The sequence below is a fragment of the Aquarana catesbeiana genome, linkage group LG07, assembly GCF_042186555.1.
Source record: "Aquarana catesbeiana isolate 2022-GZ linkage group LG07, ASM4218655v1, whole genome shotgun sequence".
Taxonomy (NCBI): domain Eukaryota; kingdom Metazoa; phylum Chordata; class Amphibia; order Anura; family Ranidae; genus Aquarana; species Aquarana catesbeiana.
This window is the reverse complement of record NC_133330.1, coordinates 302,677,707-302,699,681: the sequence shown is the minus strand read 5'-3', so window position 1 is coordinate 302,699,681 and position 21,975 is coordinate 302,677,707. Positions and strand designations below refer to the sequence as shown.

The following is a 21,975-nucleotide window of genomic DNA, read 5'->3' as shown; positions in this document are numbered from 1 at the left end:
GGCAGAAGAGGAGGAAAACCTGGTCTCTTGCAAGCACACTACGTCTACGCAACTAGATTTTAGGTGATGAAATACTTTGGAACGTTTTGCTGGTGAATTAAATCCATGGATATTATGGGAATAAAACTTCAGCGGGGGTTGGGTCATAGTGAGGAGATGAAGGTTAGCTCACGTGATGATGTCCAGCAGTTGCAGTTAAGGTCGGTAGGGATCCTGGTCAACAACTTTTGTGGGTTTCCAGCCTGAGGGAAGAAGAAAAGAGAAAGACAAAGAAACATGTAAGACAAGAGACAAGACAAGGGGAAGAAAAAAAAAACACAAAAAGAACACGAAAACAGTACAAACGTACTAAGTACGCCACGATGGGCGTGGACCACGTCTTCGGCAAGGCGTGTAAGGCGGGGGGGCTCGACCGCCGGACACATGGCCATTTTAGGTCTGGATGGCTTAAAGTTTAGCAAGAAGAGGGGGGTACCGGGAAAAGAGGGGGGAGTCACCGGTTGAGTAAACCAAAGAAAATTTTTGTCAATCCGAGAATAAGCTATAATAAAGGATTACCAGTCAAACTTTAAACATAAACTTGTTACATTCCATTAAAGAGCACAATTGAAGTAGGCAACTTCTGTGATTCGGGTCATATAATGGGACCAGACCTCAATCATCCAGCCCGGGATGTCGGGTCTAAAGTCTAACGGGGTCTCCCGGAGCCCGCCCCCAGGCCCAAACGTCACCAGTAGGCGGGCTCCCAGAGAGCCCAACCAAACTAGTATTAGAGGCTGGACATTAATTATCCACCTGGGGATGGTCATCCTCGTCAGAGCGCTGGGAGCCTGCCATGGTCGGAGCGGGGGGGGGGAAGCGTCTTGGCCCCCTGACCTTTTCCCATGTGCGACCCGGGAGGTTAGTAGAGGGCCGAGGGGAAGTTGATCCAGTTGGGCTTCGGGTGCTTTTACCAGATGGTAGTAGTTGGAGAGAGTCCAGGACGGACTGTGCTTCGTCTGGCGAGGTCAGCGTGTGGCTGCGACCATTATACGAGAAGGAGAGCTTGAAGGGGAAGCCCCAGCGGTACCGAATTTGGTGAGACTGGAGAGCTGAGGTATAGGGCTTCATCTGTCTCCTTTTCACGATCGTGGATTGGGAGAGGTCCGCAAAAATTTGGTAGTGGTATCCCTGGAACGTGAGATTGGACTTGTCCCGGGCCGCGCGGAGGAGGGTTTCCTTGGTGCGGTAGTAGGTGAACTTTATAATGATGTCACGGGGTGGTCCCTCTGATTTCTTGGGGCCAAGTGACCGGTGGATGCGGTCGAATTCCAGCCTGTCAATTGGGATGGCTGGGACAAGCTCCTGGAACAGGGCCGTGGCAGTGGAAGTGAGATCCATGACCGTTTCGGGGATGCCCCTCAAGTGCAGGTTACCCCTGCGGGCCCTGTTCTCAAAATCCTCTAGGCGTAGTAGGGCTACATCCAGTTCTTTCCTAATGTCAGAGATGTCCTGCTCGTGGTTTTCCAGGACAGTGGCAGCGGCATCCATCTTGTCTTCCAGATCATTGGTGCGGGAGCCAAGCTCCCTGATCTCTTTAGTGAGGTGGGTAGCCAGCTTGGTGGTGGCTGTAGAGAGCTCTGCCTGCAGCATAATCTTAAAACGGGAGAGGAGATCAGCATCCCGCAATGATGGCTGTTGGAGTGGGTCCCCGCTGACAGCGGGAGACCGTTCAGGGTCCTCAGATGAGAGCTGCGAGAAGGGGTCCGGACTTGAGGCCGGGGCTTCAAACATGGCGTCCGGCGGGGAGGCCCCAGGCAGCGTGCGGTCCGCAGATCTGGAGCTGGATGCTCGCGTGAGCATTGCCGTTCGCTCCACTGGATGCTCGGCAGCAGCGGGACTCAGCGGGTGATATCGGGGGACGGGGATATCCTCTTACTTGCGGTATTTCGAGGCCGATGTGTCCGGGCGGAGAGGAGCGAGGTTAGGATGCGGCCATCTTCGTTCGCTGCTCACGAGCGCCCCCCACCCTTTTCTCCTTCAACCACTGTGTGGTCATTTTTGCTTTGTGCTTTCAGTCATTGTCATGTTGGAAGGTAAACCTTCTTCCCATTGACAACTTTGTGGCAGAGGACAGCAAATGTTCCACAAGAATTCGATGGTATTTTGCCCCATCCATTTTTCCTTCTATCCTGACAAGTGCTCCAGTCACTGCTGCTGAGAGAGAGACACCCCCATAACAAGATATTACCACCTCCATGCTCTACTGTAGGAATGGTGTTATATTGATGGTGAGTTGAATTGGATTTCGTTTGGTGTTGAGGCCAAATAATTACATTTTAGTCTCATCTGACCATAGCACCTTTTTCTATGTGGCTTCAGAATCTACAAGGTGCATTTTGGCAAAGGTCAGTCGTGACTGCATGTGGCCTTTTTTCTTGCAACCCTCCCATACAAGCCACATTTGTGGAGAATTTGTGATGTTGTTGTCACATGCACACAATGACCACTCTGCCATATATTCAGAGTTAACTTCAGAGTTGCTGTACAACTCTTGGTAACTTCTCTGACCAGTTTCCTCCTGGCTTTTTCATCCAGTTTGGAGTGACATCTTGATCCAGGGAGGGTCTGTGGTGTACCAAATACCTTCTACTTCTTAACAATATACTTCACTGTGCTTCCAGGCATTAATAAAGCCTTTTAAATGTTTTTGTATCAATCTCCTGACTTGTGCCTGTCCACAACTTTATCCCAGACCTCTTTTGACAGTGCCTTACCACCCATGGTTGATTGTTTGCTTCAGTTACACTATCAGACACTGAAATACTCCAGGAAAGCTCTTTTCATGCTGAGCTAATCAAAATGACCACAGCTGATCACAGTTGAAAGTCAAATGGCTTTGTGTGTCATTGAGAAGGTGATTAGCTACACCTGATTGAGTTTACAAGTCAGTTTTAGGAGGGGGGTGATCCTTTTTCCAACTCAGTCATTTTGTTTTTGTTTTTTTTGTTTTTTTTCTGACATATTGGTGTTATATCTTTCACTTGTTATAAGTTGCACTGAGTAAATACAGCTGGATAAAACAAAAACTGTGTCTGTCTTCATTTCAGGTTGCAAAGCAACAAAATGGTATTAGTTTAAAGGGGGTGATTCTTTTCTATACCCACTGTAGCTGTAATATTTGGGTCTATGTCCTTTTAGCAATGGGTTAAATCTGAACTCAACAGTTCAAGGCTTGCAGCACTGGGGTCCTTAGTTTGATACCTGGCCCGGGCAATATCTGCAATGAATTTGCATCGGCTCACTGCACTGAATGTACAGTATGTAAAAGCACTGCATGAATTGTCGGCGCTGTGTGAATGTCTGTAATTAATTAATGCAGTTGTGCATTCCATCCCTGCATAGCAGCTCAGACTGAAAGGGAAGATCAGGACTAGGAGCCAGTTGTGCTCTGCTGTATGCAATTATGCTTCCAAGGAACATCGTAATAGGAGAAGTAAGCAGTTTAAGGATAGCTAATGAGTTGCTTTTTGCTTTACAATAGGTTCACATTAACAAGCGGTGCGGGAACCCGCGTTCCATGCACATTTCCCGCACTGCAGTTGTGATCTGAAGCAGGTGTCAATTTTAAGTTTACAACACCGTAGATGCAGTGTGTTCGCATGTACTGGATTACATGGTACAAAGGTAAAATGCGATTAAATGCAGTGCATTTCCAAAAGTAGTGCATGCATTACTTTTGCTGCTATGCAGTGCGATTTGAGCCCATTTAAAATGAATGGACTCATATCAAACTGTACTGAATTACATGTGAATTGCAAAGGAATGGAAGGAATGTGCAGCATGTTCTTGTGCGATTCAGAATGTGAACTGGGGCTGTTCGTCAACCAGACATGTTGCGGAATCTGAGGAGATAACATGTTATTTATTATTGGCCTTGGAGTTATTGCTTTGACCCAAGTCCAGTCCAGGAACAGGAGGAGGAGGATTTCTTGGACCAAAAATTGGTTGCTTAATTAATTGTGACCAATTATGTTACATGCCTTTGCTGCGGGAGCTCCAGATGATTCTCAGAATTATCTCAGGATGACGGATCCCTGCTTTCACCAACTCTTGGCATGGTTGACCCCCTATATTAAGAAGCAGGACACATGCATGAGGCTTTTATTTTATTTTTTGGTTGAATAATAATGATTTAATTTGTTATGTTTTCTATATTTTTGGATGCATAGAATGCACTGTTTGGTTAAGTTCTATTGGAAGATATCATGTCTAATTTTATTTGTTTTATTTTGTTAATGGACAATAAAAAAACATGTGGAGAATAATACTTGGCTATGTGTTTTACTTCAAATGACAGTTTTGGAGTAGGCAGTTACATTTAAAAAAATACAATGTAAAAATTGACAAGGGACACCAACATAGTTGTATCTTTGATCTTAAAAACTATGGGATAATGGTGTTGTGGTAACTTGCCCAAAAAAAAAAAAAAAAAAAAAAAAAAAAAAAGCATAATATTATTCTTGATATCACTAGAAAAAAAAAAGCCTTTGAAAATTTGTTTGCAATAACTTCATCAGTATCACCAGCAAAACAGCTTCATTATTATCCCTTAAAAGAAGAAGAGAATTGTGAGCTGCATTTCGAGATTTAATAATTTGCCGCGTCACGAATGTTAATTCTCCATTACGAACGCTAGTTTACAAGACCGACTGCTTCTGGCTCTTCCTTGTTTCCGAGCATGCGTGTTTTGTACTTTGGACTTTTGTCTGACAGACTTGTGTACACACGATTGGAAAATCCGACAACAGACATTTGTCTGTGGAAAATGTGACAACAATTGTCTGATGGAGCATACAAACGCTCGGATTTTCCGCCAACAGCCTGTCATCACACATTTCCCATTGGAAAATACGATCGTGTGTACGAAGCTTAAGAGAGAGTTGTGTGACCCTCCTGGATGTGCTGCCTGTTAGAGGTATAGGAAAATAAACCATAAACAATACCGCGCTAACATAAAGGTTGTTCTACTAATGATTAGCAGAGTGAAATAAATATTAAGCTGCAATCTTATCGTGAGGCGTGCACACAAACAAAAGAAGAAAAAATCAAAAAAAGACTGCGCTAAGACAAAAGGCAACAATCATGTGATATGACTAATCAGAACATATGAATATGTTTAAAATTGAGTTTTTCAAAATTAATATTTATGAATACAAAACACCAGAGCTTTCTTAAAAAAGTGACTGAAAATATATAATAACCAAATAAAGATATAAAAAGTCCCAAATGAAGGTAAGAAAAAGTGACTGGCGTCACAAAAACACACAGTCCCTGGAGCCAAGGCAAATGCAAACAATGATCTTGGACATGTAACGCAATCCTTGGAGCCAAGGTAGATGTATTCAGTGTACATAGACGTAAAACACCCAGTGAAAAATCCTCCACCTAATAAGATGTCCGCTTACCAGAGGTAAGCTGTGAATCAGCTTAGTATTAACCTCTCCACGGGGAAGATCAGCTCCTCAGGTCTCCAACCAAGGAAGGGGGTGGGCAGGATCTTACGATGTGTTTAGCTCAATCCACACAATAGGAGGACCATACCACATGCGATCTGGTTCTGTGACTGGAGCCCGCTGTGGCTTACCATCAAAGTGTTTTTTTAAGCAGCGCAGTTCTTGATCCTTTTTTGTTATGCAGAGCTGACTGCGCAGATCAACCTGTGTGGACTTGTGCAGGGCCGTGAGGGATCCCTGATTCGGATGGACGTAGAAAACTAGGTGACCTTCGAAGGAGAGGAAGAGAAGAAGTGGAGACTGTAGAGAGTATAGGTAGAAAATCTTTGTTTTCAATCCAAACAAACAGGGCTCCTCTCTCTCTCAGATTCCCTTCTGAGTCTCAGGCCAGAGCGTATAGGAATTACAAAAATGGCTGAGCAGAATTACAAATTCTGATCAGACAGTTTACAATGATGTATTCCAATAGTGTATTTAGCTGTTTGACTTGAATTAGATTTTAAATATTCTGTAAAAAAAAAAAATAAAGTCATGTATATATTTGTAGGATGAGAACGGTCAGAGTTTGTCTGATGAGGACCTACGTGCAGAGGTGGATACGTTCATGTTTGAAGGACACGATACAACAGCCAGTGGTATCTCCTGGATATTCTACTGTATGGCCAAATATCCAGAACATCAAGACAAATGTCGGGAGGAGATCAGAGAGATGCTGGGAGATAGGCACACCATGGAATTGTAAGAACTTACTATTATGATGTTTATCACTTTAAGTTATGTTTATTATATCGAAGCTAAGCTGATAGTTCAGATACTTCTGAGAAAGCGTTGATCTAGTGCTGTTTCTTTGCAGATCTTGGATTCAGAGATCTTGGATTCAGAGATCTATTTCCATCATTGCTGCTTTCTGGTCAGACTAAATATACACTATATTACCAAAAGTATTGGGACGCCTGCCTTTACATGAACTTTAATGGCATCCCAGTCTTAGACCGTAGAGTTCAATATTGAGTTGTCCCACCCTTTGCAGCTAAAACAGATTCAACTCTTCTGGGAAGGTTGTCCACAAGCTATAGGAGCGTGTCTATGTGAATGTTTGACCATTCTTCCAGAAGTGCATTTGTGAGGTCAGGCACTGCTGTTGGACGAGAAGGCCTTACTCGCAGTCTCCACTCTTAATTCATCCCAAAGGTGTTCTATCGGGCTGAGGTCAGGACTCTGTGCAAGCCAGTCAAGTTCCTCCACCCCAATCTCGCTCAACGATAACTTTATGGACCTTGCTTTGTGCATTGGTCCAAATCATTTGGTGGAGGGGGGATTATGGTGTGGGGTTGTATTTCAGGGGTTGGGCTTGGCCCCTTAGCTCCAGTGAAGGGAACTCTTAAGGTATCAGCATACCAAGATATTTTGGACAATTTCATGCTCCCAACTTTGTGGGAACACTTTGGGGATGGCCCCCTTCCTGTTCCAACATGACTGCGCACCAGTGCACAAAGCAATATTGAACCCTACAGACTAATGCCCCGTACACACAGTCGGATTTTCAGATGGAAAATGTCCAATCGGAGCGTGTTGTCAGAAATTCCACCGGACTCCATCGGACATTTTCCATCGGATTTTCCGACACACAGTTTGAGAGCAGGATATAAAATTTTCCGACAACAAAATCCGTTGTCGGAAATTCCGATCGTGCGTACACAAATCCGACGGACAAAGTGCCACGCATGCTCAGAATAAATAAAGAGATGAAAGCTATTGGCCACTGCCCCGTTTATAGTCCCGACGTACGTGTTTTACGTCACCGCGTTTAGAACGATCGGATTTTCCGACAACTTTGTGTGACCGTGTGTATGCAAGACAAGTTTGAGCCAACATCCGACGGAAAGAATCTTTTGTTGTCGGAATGTCCGATCAATGTCCGACCGTGTGTACAGGGCATTTGACTGGGATGCCATTAAAGTTCATGTGTGTGTAAAGGCAGGTGTCCCAATACTTTTGGTAATGTATGTTCTCGGTGTGTTAATGGGGGAATTTCAGTTTGTTCACAGAGCCCAAAATTGTTTTCTTTTTGTTGACAGCATCCTCAGTCACTTAGCAGTATGGAGTTATCAACATCATCATGTTATGCCTTATCATAGACCTTTATTAGCATACAAAGAGGTCCTGTCCTGTCTTTTGGCGGCTTTTGAGTTTTCCTAAAAATAGAAGCTATAAATATCCAAATTTCATTGCTACCTGCTAGTGAAATCTTGCAATTACAATGAGGCCTATAAATACAACAATTCCTTATCTGTTTTTATTCCTTATGACAGAGCAAAGGCATGAACAACCAATCAGTCTTGGGGTTAGCTGCAGTGAGAGATCTGATCGGGTTGTTATAGGTGCAGTCTGCACATTTTGCACAGTGTTTTTGAACAAGTTTGTAAGAATCTGGTTTTAGGCCTGATTCACACCTATGCATTTTTAGTGCTTTTTGCATTTTGCTGATTTGCACTATAGTCCATTTAACATGGTTTCCTATGGAACACGTTCTGTAGTGCAAATCTGCATAATGCAAAAAAGCACTAAGCATGCATAGGTGTGAATCAGGTCTTAGGCTCGATTCACACCTATGCATGTTGCTTTTGAGCGTTTTTGGAGGTTTTTTTTTCATGCTTGGCACGTTTTTGAGCAGCGTTTTTGTAGCGTTTTTGCCGCGATTTGCGTTTTGCGTTTTTTTTTTTTTTTCATTTTTTTTTTACAGTCTTAAAAAAAAATTACAAAAAAAAAAATAAAAAAAAAAAAAAAAACCGGCAAAAACGCTGCAAAAACGGTGCACTTGCGTTTTTGATGCTTGTCCATTGAAATCCATTACATGCAAAACGCTGCTTTTTGCATGAAAAAAGGTCCCCGACCCTTTCCAAAAACGCAGAAATACAAAAAGGCATTGATGTGAACATGTTCCATAGGAACCCATGTTAAAAAATTCCCATGCATGTCTGCAAAATGCAAAATGCATCAAAAAACGCGCTAGTGTGAATGGAGCCTTAGGCTCCATTCACACCTATGCATGTTGCTTTTGAGCGTTTTTGGAGGTTTTTTTTTCATGCTTGCCACGTTTTTGAGCAGCGTTTTTGCCGCGATTTGCGTTTTTTTTTTTTTTTTTTTTTACAGTTTTTTTTTTTACAGTCTAAAAAAAAATTTTAAAAAAATTAAAAAAAAAAAAAAAAAAAAAAAAAAAAAAAAACGGCAAAAACGCACCAAAAACGCTGCAAAAACGGTGCACTTGCGTTTTTGATGCTTGTCCATTGAAATCCATTACATGCAAAACGCTGCTTTTTGCATGAAAAAAGGTCCCCGACCCTTTCCAAAAACGCAGAAATACAAAAAGGCATTGATGTGAACATGTTCCATAGGAACCCATGTTAAAAAATTCCCATGCATGTCTGCAAAATGCATCAAAAAACGCGCTAGTGTGAATGGAGCCTTAGGCTCCATTCACACCTATGCATGTTGCTTTTGGAGGTTTTTTTTTCATGCTTGCCACGTTTTTGAGCAGCGTTTTTGCCGCGATTTGCGTTTTGCGTTTTTTTTTTTTTTACAGTCTAAAAAAAAATTTAAAAAAAATTAAAAAAAAAAAAAAAAAACGGCAAAAACGCATCAAAATCGCTGCAAAAACAGTGCACTTGCGTTTTTGATGCTTGTCCATTGAAATCCATTACATGCAAAACGCTGCTTTTTGCATGAAAAAAAGTCCCCGACCCTTTCCAAAAATGCAGAGAAACAAAAAGGCATTGATGTGAACATGTTCCATAGGAACCCATTTTAAAAAATTCCCATGCATTTCTGCAAAATGCATTAAAAAAACGCGCTAGTGTGAATGGAGCCTAAGGCCCCATTCACACTAGTGCGTTTTTTGATGCATTTTGCATTTTGCAGAAATGCACGGGAATTTTTTAACATGGGTTCCTATGGAACATGTTCACATCAATGCTTTTTTGTATCTCTGCGTTTTTGGAAAGGGTCGGGGACTTTTTTTCATGCAAAAAGCATCGTTTTGCATGTAATGGTTTTCAATGGACAAGCATCAAAAACGCAAGTGCAGCGTTTTTGCAGCGTTTTTGCCTTTTTTTTTTTTTTTTTTTATTTTTTTATTTTTTTGTAATTTTTTTGTAAGACTGTAAAAAAAAAATGAAAAAAAAAAAAAAAAAAAAAACGCAAATCGCGGCAAAAACGCGGCTCAAAAACGCAGCAAGCATGAAAAAAAAACCTCCAAAAACGCTCAAAAGCAACATGCATAGGTGTGAATCGAGCCTAAGTCAGTTAGGCAGGGAGGAATCTTCCATTTTGCCACAGTGGGGAGGGATTTTCCATCTAAACTGAAAATCATCAAAATGCTTATGTATTATCCATCTGTGCTAATATATTTTATCTTTTGTGTGGTCAGGGATGATCTGGCTAAGATGCCGTATACCACTATGTGTATTAAGGAGAGCTTGCGTCTATATCCACCTGTACCTGAAGTGGCTCGTGAACTCAGCCAACCAATCACATTCTGTGATGGGCGAAGCCTTCCAAAAGGTCAGTCATCATTACTCTTTTGTTAAATATAAAGTTATTTTTATGTGGTAAATTCATCAGCATGCTAGCTTCAAAAAAATGTCAGTTAACAATACTGTATGTCTGGAAATTTTATTTCACTGCAAAGAGGTCTTCTGCCCAAAATATGAGATTTCTCTCTAGAAAATATAGATCTACAGTGCTGTGCACAAGTTTCAGACAGATGTGAAGTAATGCTGTTAATTAAGAACACTTTCAAAACATATATATTTTAACCACATCAGCCCCGGAAGGATTTACCCCCTTCCTGACCAGAGCGTTTTTTTGCGATTCGGCACTGCGTCACTTTAACTGACAATTGCGCGGTCGTGCGACGTGTCTCCGAAACAAAATTGACATCCTTTTTTTCCCGCAAATAGAGCTTTCTTTTGGTGGTATTTGATCATCTCTGCGATTTTTATTTTTTGCGCCATAAACAAAATAAGAGCAATTTTGAAAAAAATGCATTATTTTTTGCTATAATAATTATCCCCAAAAAAATATAAAAAACATTTTTTTTTCCCTCAGTTTAGGCTGATCCGTATTCTTCTACATATTTTTGGTAAAAAAAAAAATCGCAATAAGCGTTTATTGATTTGTTTGCGCAAAAGTTATAGCGTTTACAAAATAGGGGATAGTTTTATGGCATTTTTATTAATAATTTTTTTTTTTTACTAGTAATGGCGATCAGCGATTTTTTATTGTGACTGCGACGTTATGGCGGACATGTCGGACATTTTTGACACATTTTTGGGACCGTTGTCATTTAGACAGCAATCAGTGCTATAAAAATGCATTGATTCCTGTATAAATGACACTGGCAGTGAAGGGGTTAACCACTAGGGGGCGGGGAGGGGTTAAGTATGTCCTAGAGGAGTGATTTCTAACTGTCAGGGGGATGGACTGGTGTGTGACGTCACTGATCTCTACTCCGATGACAGGGAGCAGAGATCAAGTGACACTTGTCACTAGGCAGAACGGGGAGATGCTGTTTACAACGGCATGTCCCCCTTCGTCCTTTCCGTGAGGCGATCGCGGGTATGCCCACTGCGATCGAGTCCGTGGGACCCGCGACCCGACTCACGGAGATCGTGGCAGGCGCGCACGCGGCGGCAAATTCAAAGTAACGTACGGGTACGTTACTTTGCGCAGCCGTGCCATTCTGCCCACGTAAATGTACAGGAGCCGGTCGGGAACCGATTAATTGTTTATTTTTATCAATTTACAAAATGCAAAATGAATGAAAAGAAAAATCAAAATCAAATCAAAATTTGGTGTGACTACCATTTGGTCAGTTCCTACACTATAGCTCTTTGTACACTTGCACAAAGTTAGAGATTTTGTAGGATTAGGCTCGATTCACACAGGGGCAACACGACTTCAACGCGACTTTGCAACGCGACTTTAACCCGACTTCAACACGACTTGTGGATCCGACTTTCAATGAACGGGGATCCGACTTGGATCCCCGCCACTGTGTTTGGTATGAATCTTTAGGGGGAACTCCGCGCCAAATTTTAAATAAAAATCCGGCATGGGTTCCCCCCCCAGGGGCATACCAGGCCCTTGGGTCCGGTATGGATCTTGAGGGGAACCCCCCTACGCCGAAAGGACGGCGTGGGGGGTCCCCCCAATCCATACCAGACCCTTATCCGAGCACGCAGCCCGGCCGGACAGGAATGGGGGTGGGGACGAGCGAGCGCCCCCCCCCTCCTGAGCCGTACCAGGCCGCATGCCCTCAACATGGGGGGGTTGGTGCCTTGGGGGAGGGGGGCGCGCTGCGGCCCCCCCACCCCAAAGCACCTTGTCCCCATGTTGATGAGGACAAGGGCCTCTTCCCGACAACCCTGGCCGTTGGTTGTCGGGGTCTGCGGGCGGGGGGCTTATCGGAATCTGGGAGCCCCCTTTAATAAGGGGGCCCCCAGATCCCGGCCCCCCACCCTATGTGAATGAGTATGGGGTACATGGTACCCCTACCCATTCACCTAGGGGAAAAAAGCGTCAATAAAACAAACAGTACACAGGTTTTTTAAAATAATTTATTAGGCAGCTCCGGGATCTTCTTCCGACTTCGGGGGTCCTCTTCCGACTTCGAGGGTCTCTCCGCCGTCTCCTCCCGGTGTCCGCATCTTCTGCCGGCTCCTCCGCTATCTTCTGCAGCTCAATTGCTAGCGGTGGTCCGGACTTCTGCCTTCTTCTTTTCTTCCAGAGATGTTGACACGACGCTCTCTCCAGCTGGAATGGTCTCTGAACGCTCCGCAACGGACTTATATAGGCGGTGACCCCGCCCCCTTATGAGGTCACTGTCCCAGGGCATGCTGGGGCTGTGCCGTCATAAGGGGGCGTGGTCATCACCCGGTGACCACGCCTCCTAAAACGTCACAGACCCAGCATGCCCAGGGACTGTGACGGCATAAGGGGGCGGGGTCACGGCCTATATAAGTCCCTTGCAGAGCGCACAGAAACCATTCTGGCTGGGGAGAGCGTCGTGTCAACATCTCTGGAAGAGAAGAGGGAAGAAGATGATCCAGAGGTCCGGACCACCGCTGGCAAAAGAGCGCCAGAAGATAGCGGTGGAGCCGGCAGAAGATGCGGACACCGGGAGAAGACGCCGGAGAGACCCCCGGAGTCGGAAGAAGATCCCGGAGCTGCCTAATAAATTATTTTAAATACCTGTGTACTGTGTTTTTTATTGACGCTTTTTTCCCTAGGTGAATGGGTAGGGGTACCATGTACCCCATACCTATTCACATAGGGTGGGGGGCCGGGATCTGGGGGCCCCCTTATTAAAGGGGGCTCCCAGATTCCGATAAGCCCCCCGCCCGCAGACCCCGACAACCAACGGCCAGGGTTGTCGGGAAGAGGCCCTTGTCCTCATCAACATGGGGACAAGGTGCTTTGGGGTGGGGGGGGCCGCAGCGCGCCCCCCTCCCCCAAGGCACCAAACCCCCCATGTTGAGGGCATGCGGCCTGGTACGGTTCAGGAGGGGGGGGGGGCGCTCGCTCGTCCCCACCCCCATTCCTGTCCGGCCGGGCTGCGTGCTCGGATAAGGGTCTGGTATGGATTGGGGGGGACCCCCCACGCCGTTTTTTCGGCGTAGGGGGTTCTCCTCAAGGTCCATACCAGACCCAAGGGCCTGGTATGCCCCTGGAGGGGGAACCCATGCCGGATTTTTATTTAAAATTTGGCGCGGAGTTCCCCTCAAGATCATTTGAGCACAAGTCGCATGCCGAAGTCGGATCATGCGAGACGGCAATCCGACTTCAATGATAGTCAATAGGCTGAAGTCGGATCAAAGTCGGATCCAAGTAGTACAGGGAGTACGCTCTGAAGTCGGAGCGACTTCAGTAGTGTCTATTAAGACGCTCCCATGCACTGTAATGTGAATCTCTTTCTGGGGCGACTTGGGGCGACTTGAGGGCTTACAAGTCGGATCCCAAGTCGCGGTAGTGTGAACCGAGCCTTAGAGTCAGGTGTATAATTAACCAATTATACCAAGCAGCTGCTAATGATCAGCAATTTCACATGTAGGTTGAAACAGGGTCTTTAACTGAAACAGCTGTGTAGGAGGCTTAAAGGGGTTGTAAAGGTATTTTTTTTTTTTTTTTTTTTTTTTTTTTTCTTTTAAAAAAAATAACAAACATGTTATACTTACCTCCACCGTGCAGCTCGTTTTGCACAGAGTGGCCCCGAACCTGGTCTTCTGGGGTCCCTCGGCGGCTGTCTCAGCTCCTCCCTGCAAGAACTAAACACCTTCATGCGAGCTCTCTCGCATGGTGTTTAGTTCTTGCAGGCGCGCTCCCGTGATACAGCCGGCAGCGATAGCCGCCGACTGTATCACTCGGCCCCGCCTCCCCGGCGTGCCGCGTCATTGGATGTGATTGACAGCAGCGCGAGCCAATGGCTGCTCTGCTTTCAATCCATCCACTCTAGCCAATCAACGGCCAGGCTGAGCGGCGAGGAGGAAATCGGGGGCGAGCGCAGCAGGTGAACGGGCTCAGGTAAGTAAAATGGGGGGCTTGGGGGGCCGGTATTGTTGGATGTTTTTTCACCTTAATGCATAGGATGCATTAAGGTGAAAAAAAGTAAACCTTTACAACCCATTTAAAGTGATTGTAAACGTAAATAAAAATAACAAACGTGTATACTTATCTGCCCTGTGCAATAGAATTGCACAGAGGGCCCGCAAACCTCCTCTTTTCGGGTCCCCTGCTGGCGCTCCTGGGCCCTCCCCTCTGTCCAGTGCCTCCATGGGAAGCTGCCTCTCATGGGGGCACTCGTGCGTACTCACACCTGAACTGGGCTGTTGCGTCAATTGACACAGACACAACAGGACTCTGCCCCCCCTACTCCCTTATCACTAGCTTGGATTGACAGCACTGAAAGCCAATGGCTCCCAGTGCCCCAGCAAAGACAGTGAGACCCGGAAGTGAGGGGAGAGAAGAGCTGCAGACCTGCACAACACTGAATCAAGTGAGGGCTCAGATAGGTAAAAGGGGGGGGGGGGGGGGGGGGGGATGCTGACACCTAAACATTTTTTACCTTAATGCAAGGAATGCATTAAGGTAAAAAAAACGATTAGGCTTTACGGCCATTTTAAGACTAGGTGAGGAACAGCCAAACTCTGCTACTAAGTTGAGGTTATGGAAGGCTGTTTTATGTCTCAGGTCGTACACCATGGCAAAAAAGAAACACAAGAGGGCGTCATCTAAGTGCAGCATCAATGGGTTAAAGTGGATGTAAACCCAATGTCATCCTTTCTAAACTACTGCCATAGGGGTTATCTATAAAGATATACATGCATCCTGCATGTATCATTACCTGTCAAATGTCTCCCCTCTGTCTGTTATTAGACCCGAAAAACTGCAGATTCTGTGGGCGGGTCTGTTGTCTGGAGCTCGGTGGGTGGAGTCGTGATATCAGTAGACTCCCCGCCCACCTCTACACTCCTTGTCAATATGCATTTTCTCCTGTGTATTTCTAACACTGAACTTCTGCTGAACTTCTGCTATGATCTCTAACATCCAGTGAAAAGACGGGAAAGTAACCACATGACTTCAGCATGCCAAATCATGCGGAGGTGTGGAACAGCCAATCCTTGCAGAGCTGCTGAAGAAAGGAGTGGAGGAGGGAATTAAAAAATAATGCCTGTGTCTTAGGCTAGTGCACGAGATATGTAAATCACCTGTCATTCACAGCAAGGGGGAGGATTTGAAAATTTTTTTTCTCAGTTTGTCAAGATATTTCTCACTGAACAATAAAAGAGGATTGCTCAGAGATGGATTAAAGTGGTTGTAAAGGTAAAAGTTTTTTCACCTTAATGCATTCTATGCATTAAGGTGAAAAAACTTCCGACGATACCGCCGCCCCCAGCCCCCCCGTTTTACTTACCTGACCCCTCGAAAGTCCCGCGCTCGCTCCCGACATCCATTTCGCCGCTCAACCTGGCCGCTGATTGGCTACAGTGGATGGATTGAAAGCAGCGCAGCCATTGGCTCGCGCTGCTGTCAATCACATCCAATGACGCGGCGCGCCGGGGGTGGGGCCGAGTGATACAGTGAGCGGCTATAGCCGCCGGCTGTATCACAGGAGCGCGCCCGCAAGAACTAACCACCATGCAAGGCAGCTCACATTAAGGTGGTTAGTTCTCTCGGGGAGGAGCTGAAACAGCCGCCGAGGGACCCCAGAAGACCAGGTTCGAGGCCACTCTGTGCAAAATGAGCTGCACAGTGAAGGTAAGTATAACATGTTTGTTATTTAAAAAAAAAATAAAAATTACTTTACAACCCCTTTAACTCTCTGTGTGGCAAGACTGGGCTCAAATGATAGGAAATCTTATACTCTACAGCAGGGATCCTCAAACTACGGCCCTCCAGCTGTTGCGGAACTACACATCCCATGAGGCATTGTAAAACTCTGACATTCACAGACATGGCTAGGCATGATGGGAATTGTAGTTCTTGAACAACTGGAGAGCCGTAGTTTGAAGACCCTTGCTCTACAGTATGATATCAAAAAAAAAAAATTTCGGGTTTACATTCACTTTAATTACAATTAAAAAGCCAAATGCAAACTCACAGAAATATAAAATCAAAGAGCTTATCTGCATCCATGCCACATTGGATGGAAGCCGTCCACCAGAAGCGTGTAGTCAGTGAGGAAACCAAGTCCAATGTTCAAGGAGGTGAGAAGAGCCACTGTGGGCTACAAGGCAGGATGTGATGTCACACCTGGGGCAGGCTGGTTGCTATGCTGATGTGTTTTGGAACTCTTATTGGTTTCTTTCTCAAGAAACCAAGTAAGAGGTCTGTCAGCATTGTACAAGGATTTTAGCAGGTCTCCTTGTAGACTCTTGCGAGGGTGGGCACATACGTAATTCCCTAATTCTCTGCTTTTGGGGAGATGTACGTCTGTCTATCCTTAGCCACAACTATCCAGTAAAAAATGAGGCCGATTTACTAAACAAGTTGAATTATCTAGTCCAGTACATATTTCATCAGCACACGATTAGATAATTGAAGTGAACATTCACATAATTTATTGTATGAGGATTATCAGTTCCTTTAGTAAATTAGCTGAATTGTATCTAACATTTGAACATCAGTGTCAAACTTTTATTTTGATGAAAATTTCAGCCAATCAGCAACAAGAGATTAGATTCCTCTATCTCAGGGGGTTGGCAAACTGTAGATCGTAGACTGTCACTGTCCCCACCTTGCTACCACCTTCTGACCCCGCTGTGCTGCCTCAGACCTCAGATCAGAGGAGAACATGAAAACAGAAGGCGTGTTGGTCTAGCGCATTATCCTCAAACAACGTTTTTATTGTGTACATAGGTAAGTATTATACTCACAAACAAAGGCTTGTATAAAAGCATATCAGACCCACGCACCTTCTGTTAGGGCAGATAGGTGCGCATTTCAAGGCGTCGAAGCAAAGAGATTAATACTGTAAAGAGACATACTACACGCGCAGGAGATTGATTTGTGTGTTCTCAAATCAGAGAAGCCATTTGAATGCAGATCTGAGAGAAGTTCTAGGCTCTTCCTAAGCTCTACCGTATCATGTGAAAAAGCCAAGACTTCCCTCACTCTGCTGGATGTTGCTACATCTGAGGTTTGGTGAGAACATTTTACAGAGGAAAGAGGTAGATGTTTGGTATAGAAAGGGGGGTATCTTTGTTTTTGGGGGGAGGAAATGTGTGTTAGTTGCTCCTGACCTGCATTGTGTGCTGTTTACTCCTGGCCCCTGCACTCTATGTTGAATATTACTTCCTCTAAACTCTGCGCTACTTACTCCTGAACCCCGAACTACATAATACTGACCCCTGCACTCTGTTACCTACTCCTGACCCCTACTGACCTCTGCTCTTTGTGTCATTTACTCCTAACCACTCCACACTGTTATGTATCACTGACTTCTGGATTTTGCATTTATTACTCCTGGCCTCTGCTTCCTATGTTAGATATTTCAAGCATCTGAATGCTACAAAACTTACTACTGCTCCCTGCACTTTGTGTTAGATACACCTGACCTCTGAACTCTGTTACATAACACTAACCTCTGCACTCTGCCTTATGTACTCACGACTTTTGCTCTGTGCTATACATATTTATAACCTCTGCACTCTGGGAGGATCTGCCTTCCATTATAACCTCTGTACTCTGGGAGGATCTGCCTTATAACCAACTGGACTCTTTTACATACTGATGACCTTTAAATTCTTTGTTACATACAAAGAATACATACTACTGACCTCAACGTTGCTTTACTCCTTACCCCTGCACTGTGTGTTACATACTAATGACCTCTAAACTCTGCATTACTTACTCCTGACCCCTACACTCTGCAATACACACTACCAACCTCTGAACTCTGCATGACTTATGCCTGATCCCCGCACTTTGCATTACACACTACTAACGTCTGAACACTGCTTACCTATTTCTGGGCCCTGCACTCTGTGTTGCATACATACTACTGACTACTACATTACTTGCATATAATTCCTATTCATTTAGTGCTACTGACCTCTGAACTTGCTAGGTCATCACACTGTGCTCCACCTCTCCAGGGCTGCTAACTCTCACTCATTCTGTTGCACATGAACGGTGTTCTTCTCACTGCAATGATATGCTGTGCGGAGGATCAGCTGCACTGTAGGAAAAGATAACATTACATTCACAGAATCAGAGTAAAAAAGTGTTTTGACCTGAATTGCTTATTTACAAATACAACAAAGCGCTTTCTATATGGGTATAATAAAACATATGTGCAATGCCTAGTTTTCTTTAATTTTGTATACCTATACAAATCACCCGCTCATCCACTCATGTCCTCTGTATCTACAGGTGCAAGTGTTCTGTTGTGCATATATACAATGAACAGGTGTTGTAGCGTATGGGAAAATCCAGAGGCAAGTGATTGTATTGCATTTGCTCAATTGTGTACACATGTGTCTGAACAAATTCTATTCCAACCGAATCTGCATTTCTTTTTCAAAAGAGTACTTTACATTTACTTAGTATATTTAAAGTGAAAGTCCGGATTTATTGATTAAAAAAACAATCTACTCTGGAGAGATTTGCACAACATTGCAAGAATTGTAGCATATTTTGTTCTGGAAAATTAGGAGGTCACGTGACTGACCAGAACAGAGCAAAGACAAGGTATTTACAGGCATTATTTAAAATAAATAAATTACACAGTTTAGGATAGATTATTAGAACAGATGGGGCTGGCAGTAATATTTCTTTACTTTTACTGCCAGCTACTAATAGCGGCGGGGGGAGGGGGGGGGGCGGCAGAGAGGGCAGACACACACACACAGGAGCTGACAGGCAGGGAGGGAGAGGAGAGCAGCGGGATGACGAAGGCATGTAAACTGACCATGGTAATCATGGATCAGCAGCCATGATTACCGTGGTCAGCCCACAGAGGGAGGACACAGGAACAGGCAGGATCAACCAGGTTTTTCACAGCTTCGAAAGTTTAATCTGCCATAAGCGAACAGGATTTCTTCCTGTCTTTTTTTTTTTTTTTTTACGGTTACAACCACTTTAACTGCACAGTCACTCATAGCTAGCAGTAGTTAGTTCTAGTCAGCTAGACATGCTGTATAATGTTAAATATACTTCACTGCTCAGCCAAACAGATTCTTCAGTTTTAATGAGTGTCAGGAACACACCCTAGCATTTATAGCCACACAGGTTACTGAGTCATCTTGGTCCCATCACTAATTAACCCGTCAAGGCAGATGTTGATTTGTTCCAAGAACAGGAAGAGAGATGTGAAAGTTTGTGAAATCACTGTGTTCTTATATCAAAATCCAATAACCATACTGTCATGTCTGGTTGGGTGTCCATTGTTCAAGTCGCATGGCTGAAGGTGTGAAATGTTGTTAAATCGCCTCTACCCTGGTGTGAGGACAATTGCATACAATACAAAAAAATATATATAATATTAAAAAAAAATGCCACTCTATTAAATACACTGCCAAATACTGTTTTTTTTAAACATATAATAATAAATTGTATTTTATTTCTGATTTTAGGTATTTGATCCCCTTAGATTCTCTCCTGAGAATACCACCAAAAGACATTCACACGCCTTCCTGCCCTTCTCTGCCGGAGGAAGGTATCTCTGCGCTATCTTTATACAACTTACAAGCAATGATTTGAAAGATTAATCAAAATATCTGAAGGGAAAGCTGTTTTTTTCTTGTCCACCAATCAGATTGTTCCATTTATTTTTCATTTGCAGTAAAGGAGAGTGAAGGGGACCATCTAATTGGTTGCTTTAGAGTAGACAATAAGTGAAGTTGTTTACATTGAAAGTTTAGTTTGAAGCCCTTTTTGCAGCTTCAATACACAGTAATATAGACATCTTTTACTTCCAATAGAAAGGTAATTTGGGAAATACATAGCATATATTTACCACTGAATAATAATCATGTTATTGTAGAAGGTAATCACTCTGTAATTACCGGTATACATTCACTTTGGAACTCACAGCTTGACTTCCCTGACTTAGGGATCAGGTCTAATCCTACCCTTCACCCTGTTTAAAGTGAGTACCTTCAAGGCCCCCTTCACACTTTTTTGTGACTTGTCCTGCGACTTGGGACTGCAAAGTCACATGACAAGTCGTACCCCATGATTTCCAATGAGTACCATTCATATCTCTGCAACTTCAAGTTGTAGCGACTTAAAAGTAGTCCCTGCGCGACTTCAAAGTAGTCTGTAGGCCGTAGATATTTTTTTTCCTGGGGGGGGGGTTCAGGTCTTTCAAACTCAAAGGCATTATTTAGGTCATGAGGATTTGCAATGCAGCACAGCTAAAATGATCACCATTCAACTGAATGTGGTTGTGGTGCAGTAGTGCAGGGTTTAAGGGGTTAAAATATGTGATGAGGAAGCAATACTGCGCCTCCTCGCTGCCTGCCAAATGCTCTTTGAAGAACAATCTGAACACCGATCCTCTTCAGAGTGCAAAACTAGTGGAAACTAGCCTTAAGTGTTTATGTAGCTGACATCCTTTATGTAGCTGAAAAGGACCTGGGGGTCCTAGTAGATGATAGGCTCAGCAATGGCATGCAATGCCAAGCTGCTGCTAACAAGGCAAACAGAATATTGGCATGCATTAAAAAGGGGATCAACTCCAGGGATAAAGCAATAATTCTCCCACTCTACAAGACTCTGGTCCAGCCTCATCTGGAGTATGCTGTCCAGTTCTGGGCTCCAGTCCTCAGGAATGAAGCGAGTACAAAGAAGGGCAACAAAAGCAATAAAGGGTCTGGAGGATATTAGTTATGAGGAAAGGTTACAAGCACTGAACTTATTCTCCCTGGAGAAGAGACGCTTGAGAGGGCATATGATTTCAATTTACAAATACCATACTGGTGACCCCACAATAGGGATAAAACTTTTTTGAGAAAGGGAGTTTAATAAGACACGTGCCCACTCAATAAAATTAGAAGAAAAGCGGTTTAACCATAAACTACGTAGAGGGTTCTTTACTGTAAGAGTAGCAAGGATGTGAAATTCCCTTCCACAGGCTGTGGTTTCATCAGGGAACATCGATAGTTTCAAAAACGATTAGATAAGCAACTGAACGACTGCAACATACAGGGATATATAATGTAATACTGACATATAATCACATACATAGGTTGGACATGATGGACTTGTGTCTTTTTTTTCAACCTCACCTACTATGTAACTATGTAATCCTAAGGCTTTTAAATATACACCAGCTATGTCCTTCCTGAGCTAAATTTTTAACTTGCATCCATACGAATTTTGTTCCTTTAACACTATATATTATTTTAAAAAAGAATTATAATTGGTACTTACTGCATATTTTCATTGTGTAACAATATGCAGCATGTACCTGGTAAATATTTCATTTTAAATAAAAGAAACTAGACATGTGCAGGATGAAAAAATTTGTTTTGTTTAGTTTAGTTTCGGTTCATTATTTAACTAAATTCATTTAGTTAAATTAGTTACATTCATTACATTTGTGTTCGGGATTCGTTTAGTTTCGTATTCGAAAAAATTCGACCGCATTCGAAAAAAACTATCAAATTCGCAAAAATTCTACTGCATTCGAAAAAAAACTATCGCATTAGAAAAAAAGCTATCAAATTCGAAAAAATTCTACCGCATTTGAAAGAAATTTGACCGAATTTGAAAAAGTAATCTATGGTGTATATATAACCATTTTGCGAAATTCGAATTTCGTATAAAATGAATTCGAATAGAAAAGATTAGAATAGAGTAGAAAAGAATAGACTAGAAAAACAATAGAACAGAATAGAATAAAATAATATATAGATTGAAGTGTAGAGGAAAACCACACACAGCTTTCAATCTAGTGTCAGCAAACAGGTCCTCCCAC

At 43.6% G+C, this 21,975-nt stretch overlaps 1 protein-coding gene across 2 annotated transcripts in view; it reads left to right on the top strand.

The window, feature by feature from the left end:
* LOC141103705 (cytochrome P450 4B1-like) overlaps window positions 1-21,975 on the top strand; it is a 100,118-nt gene that overhangs the window by 65,749 nt on the left and 12,394 nt on the right. Inside the window, exons 8-11 of one of the 2 annotated variants that reach the window (XM_073593597.1) lie at window positions 6,043-6,233; window positions 9,922-10,055; window positions 18,426-18,490; window positions 19,628-19,710. In XM_073593597.1, the coding sequence (XP_073449698.1) occupies window positions 6,043-6,233; window positions 9,922-10,055; window positions 18,426-18,490; window positions 19,628-19,710 (473 nt within the window). The remainder of the gene's footprint in view (window positions 1-6,042; window positions 6,234-9,921; window positions 10,056-18,425; window positions 18,491-19,627; window positions 19,711-21,975) is intronic. The other variant, XM_073593598.1, reaches the window with a different exon arrangement.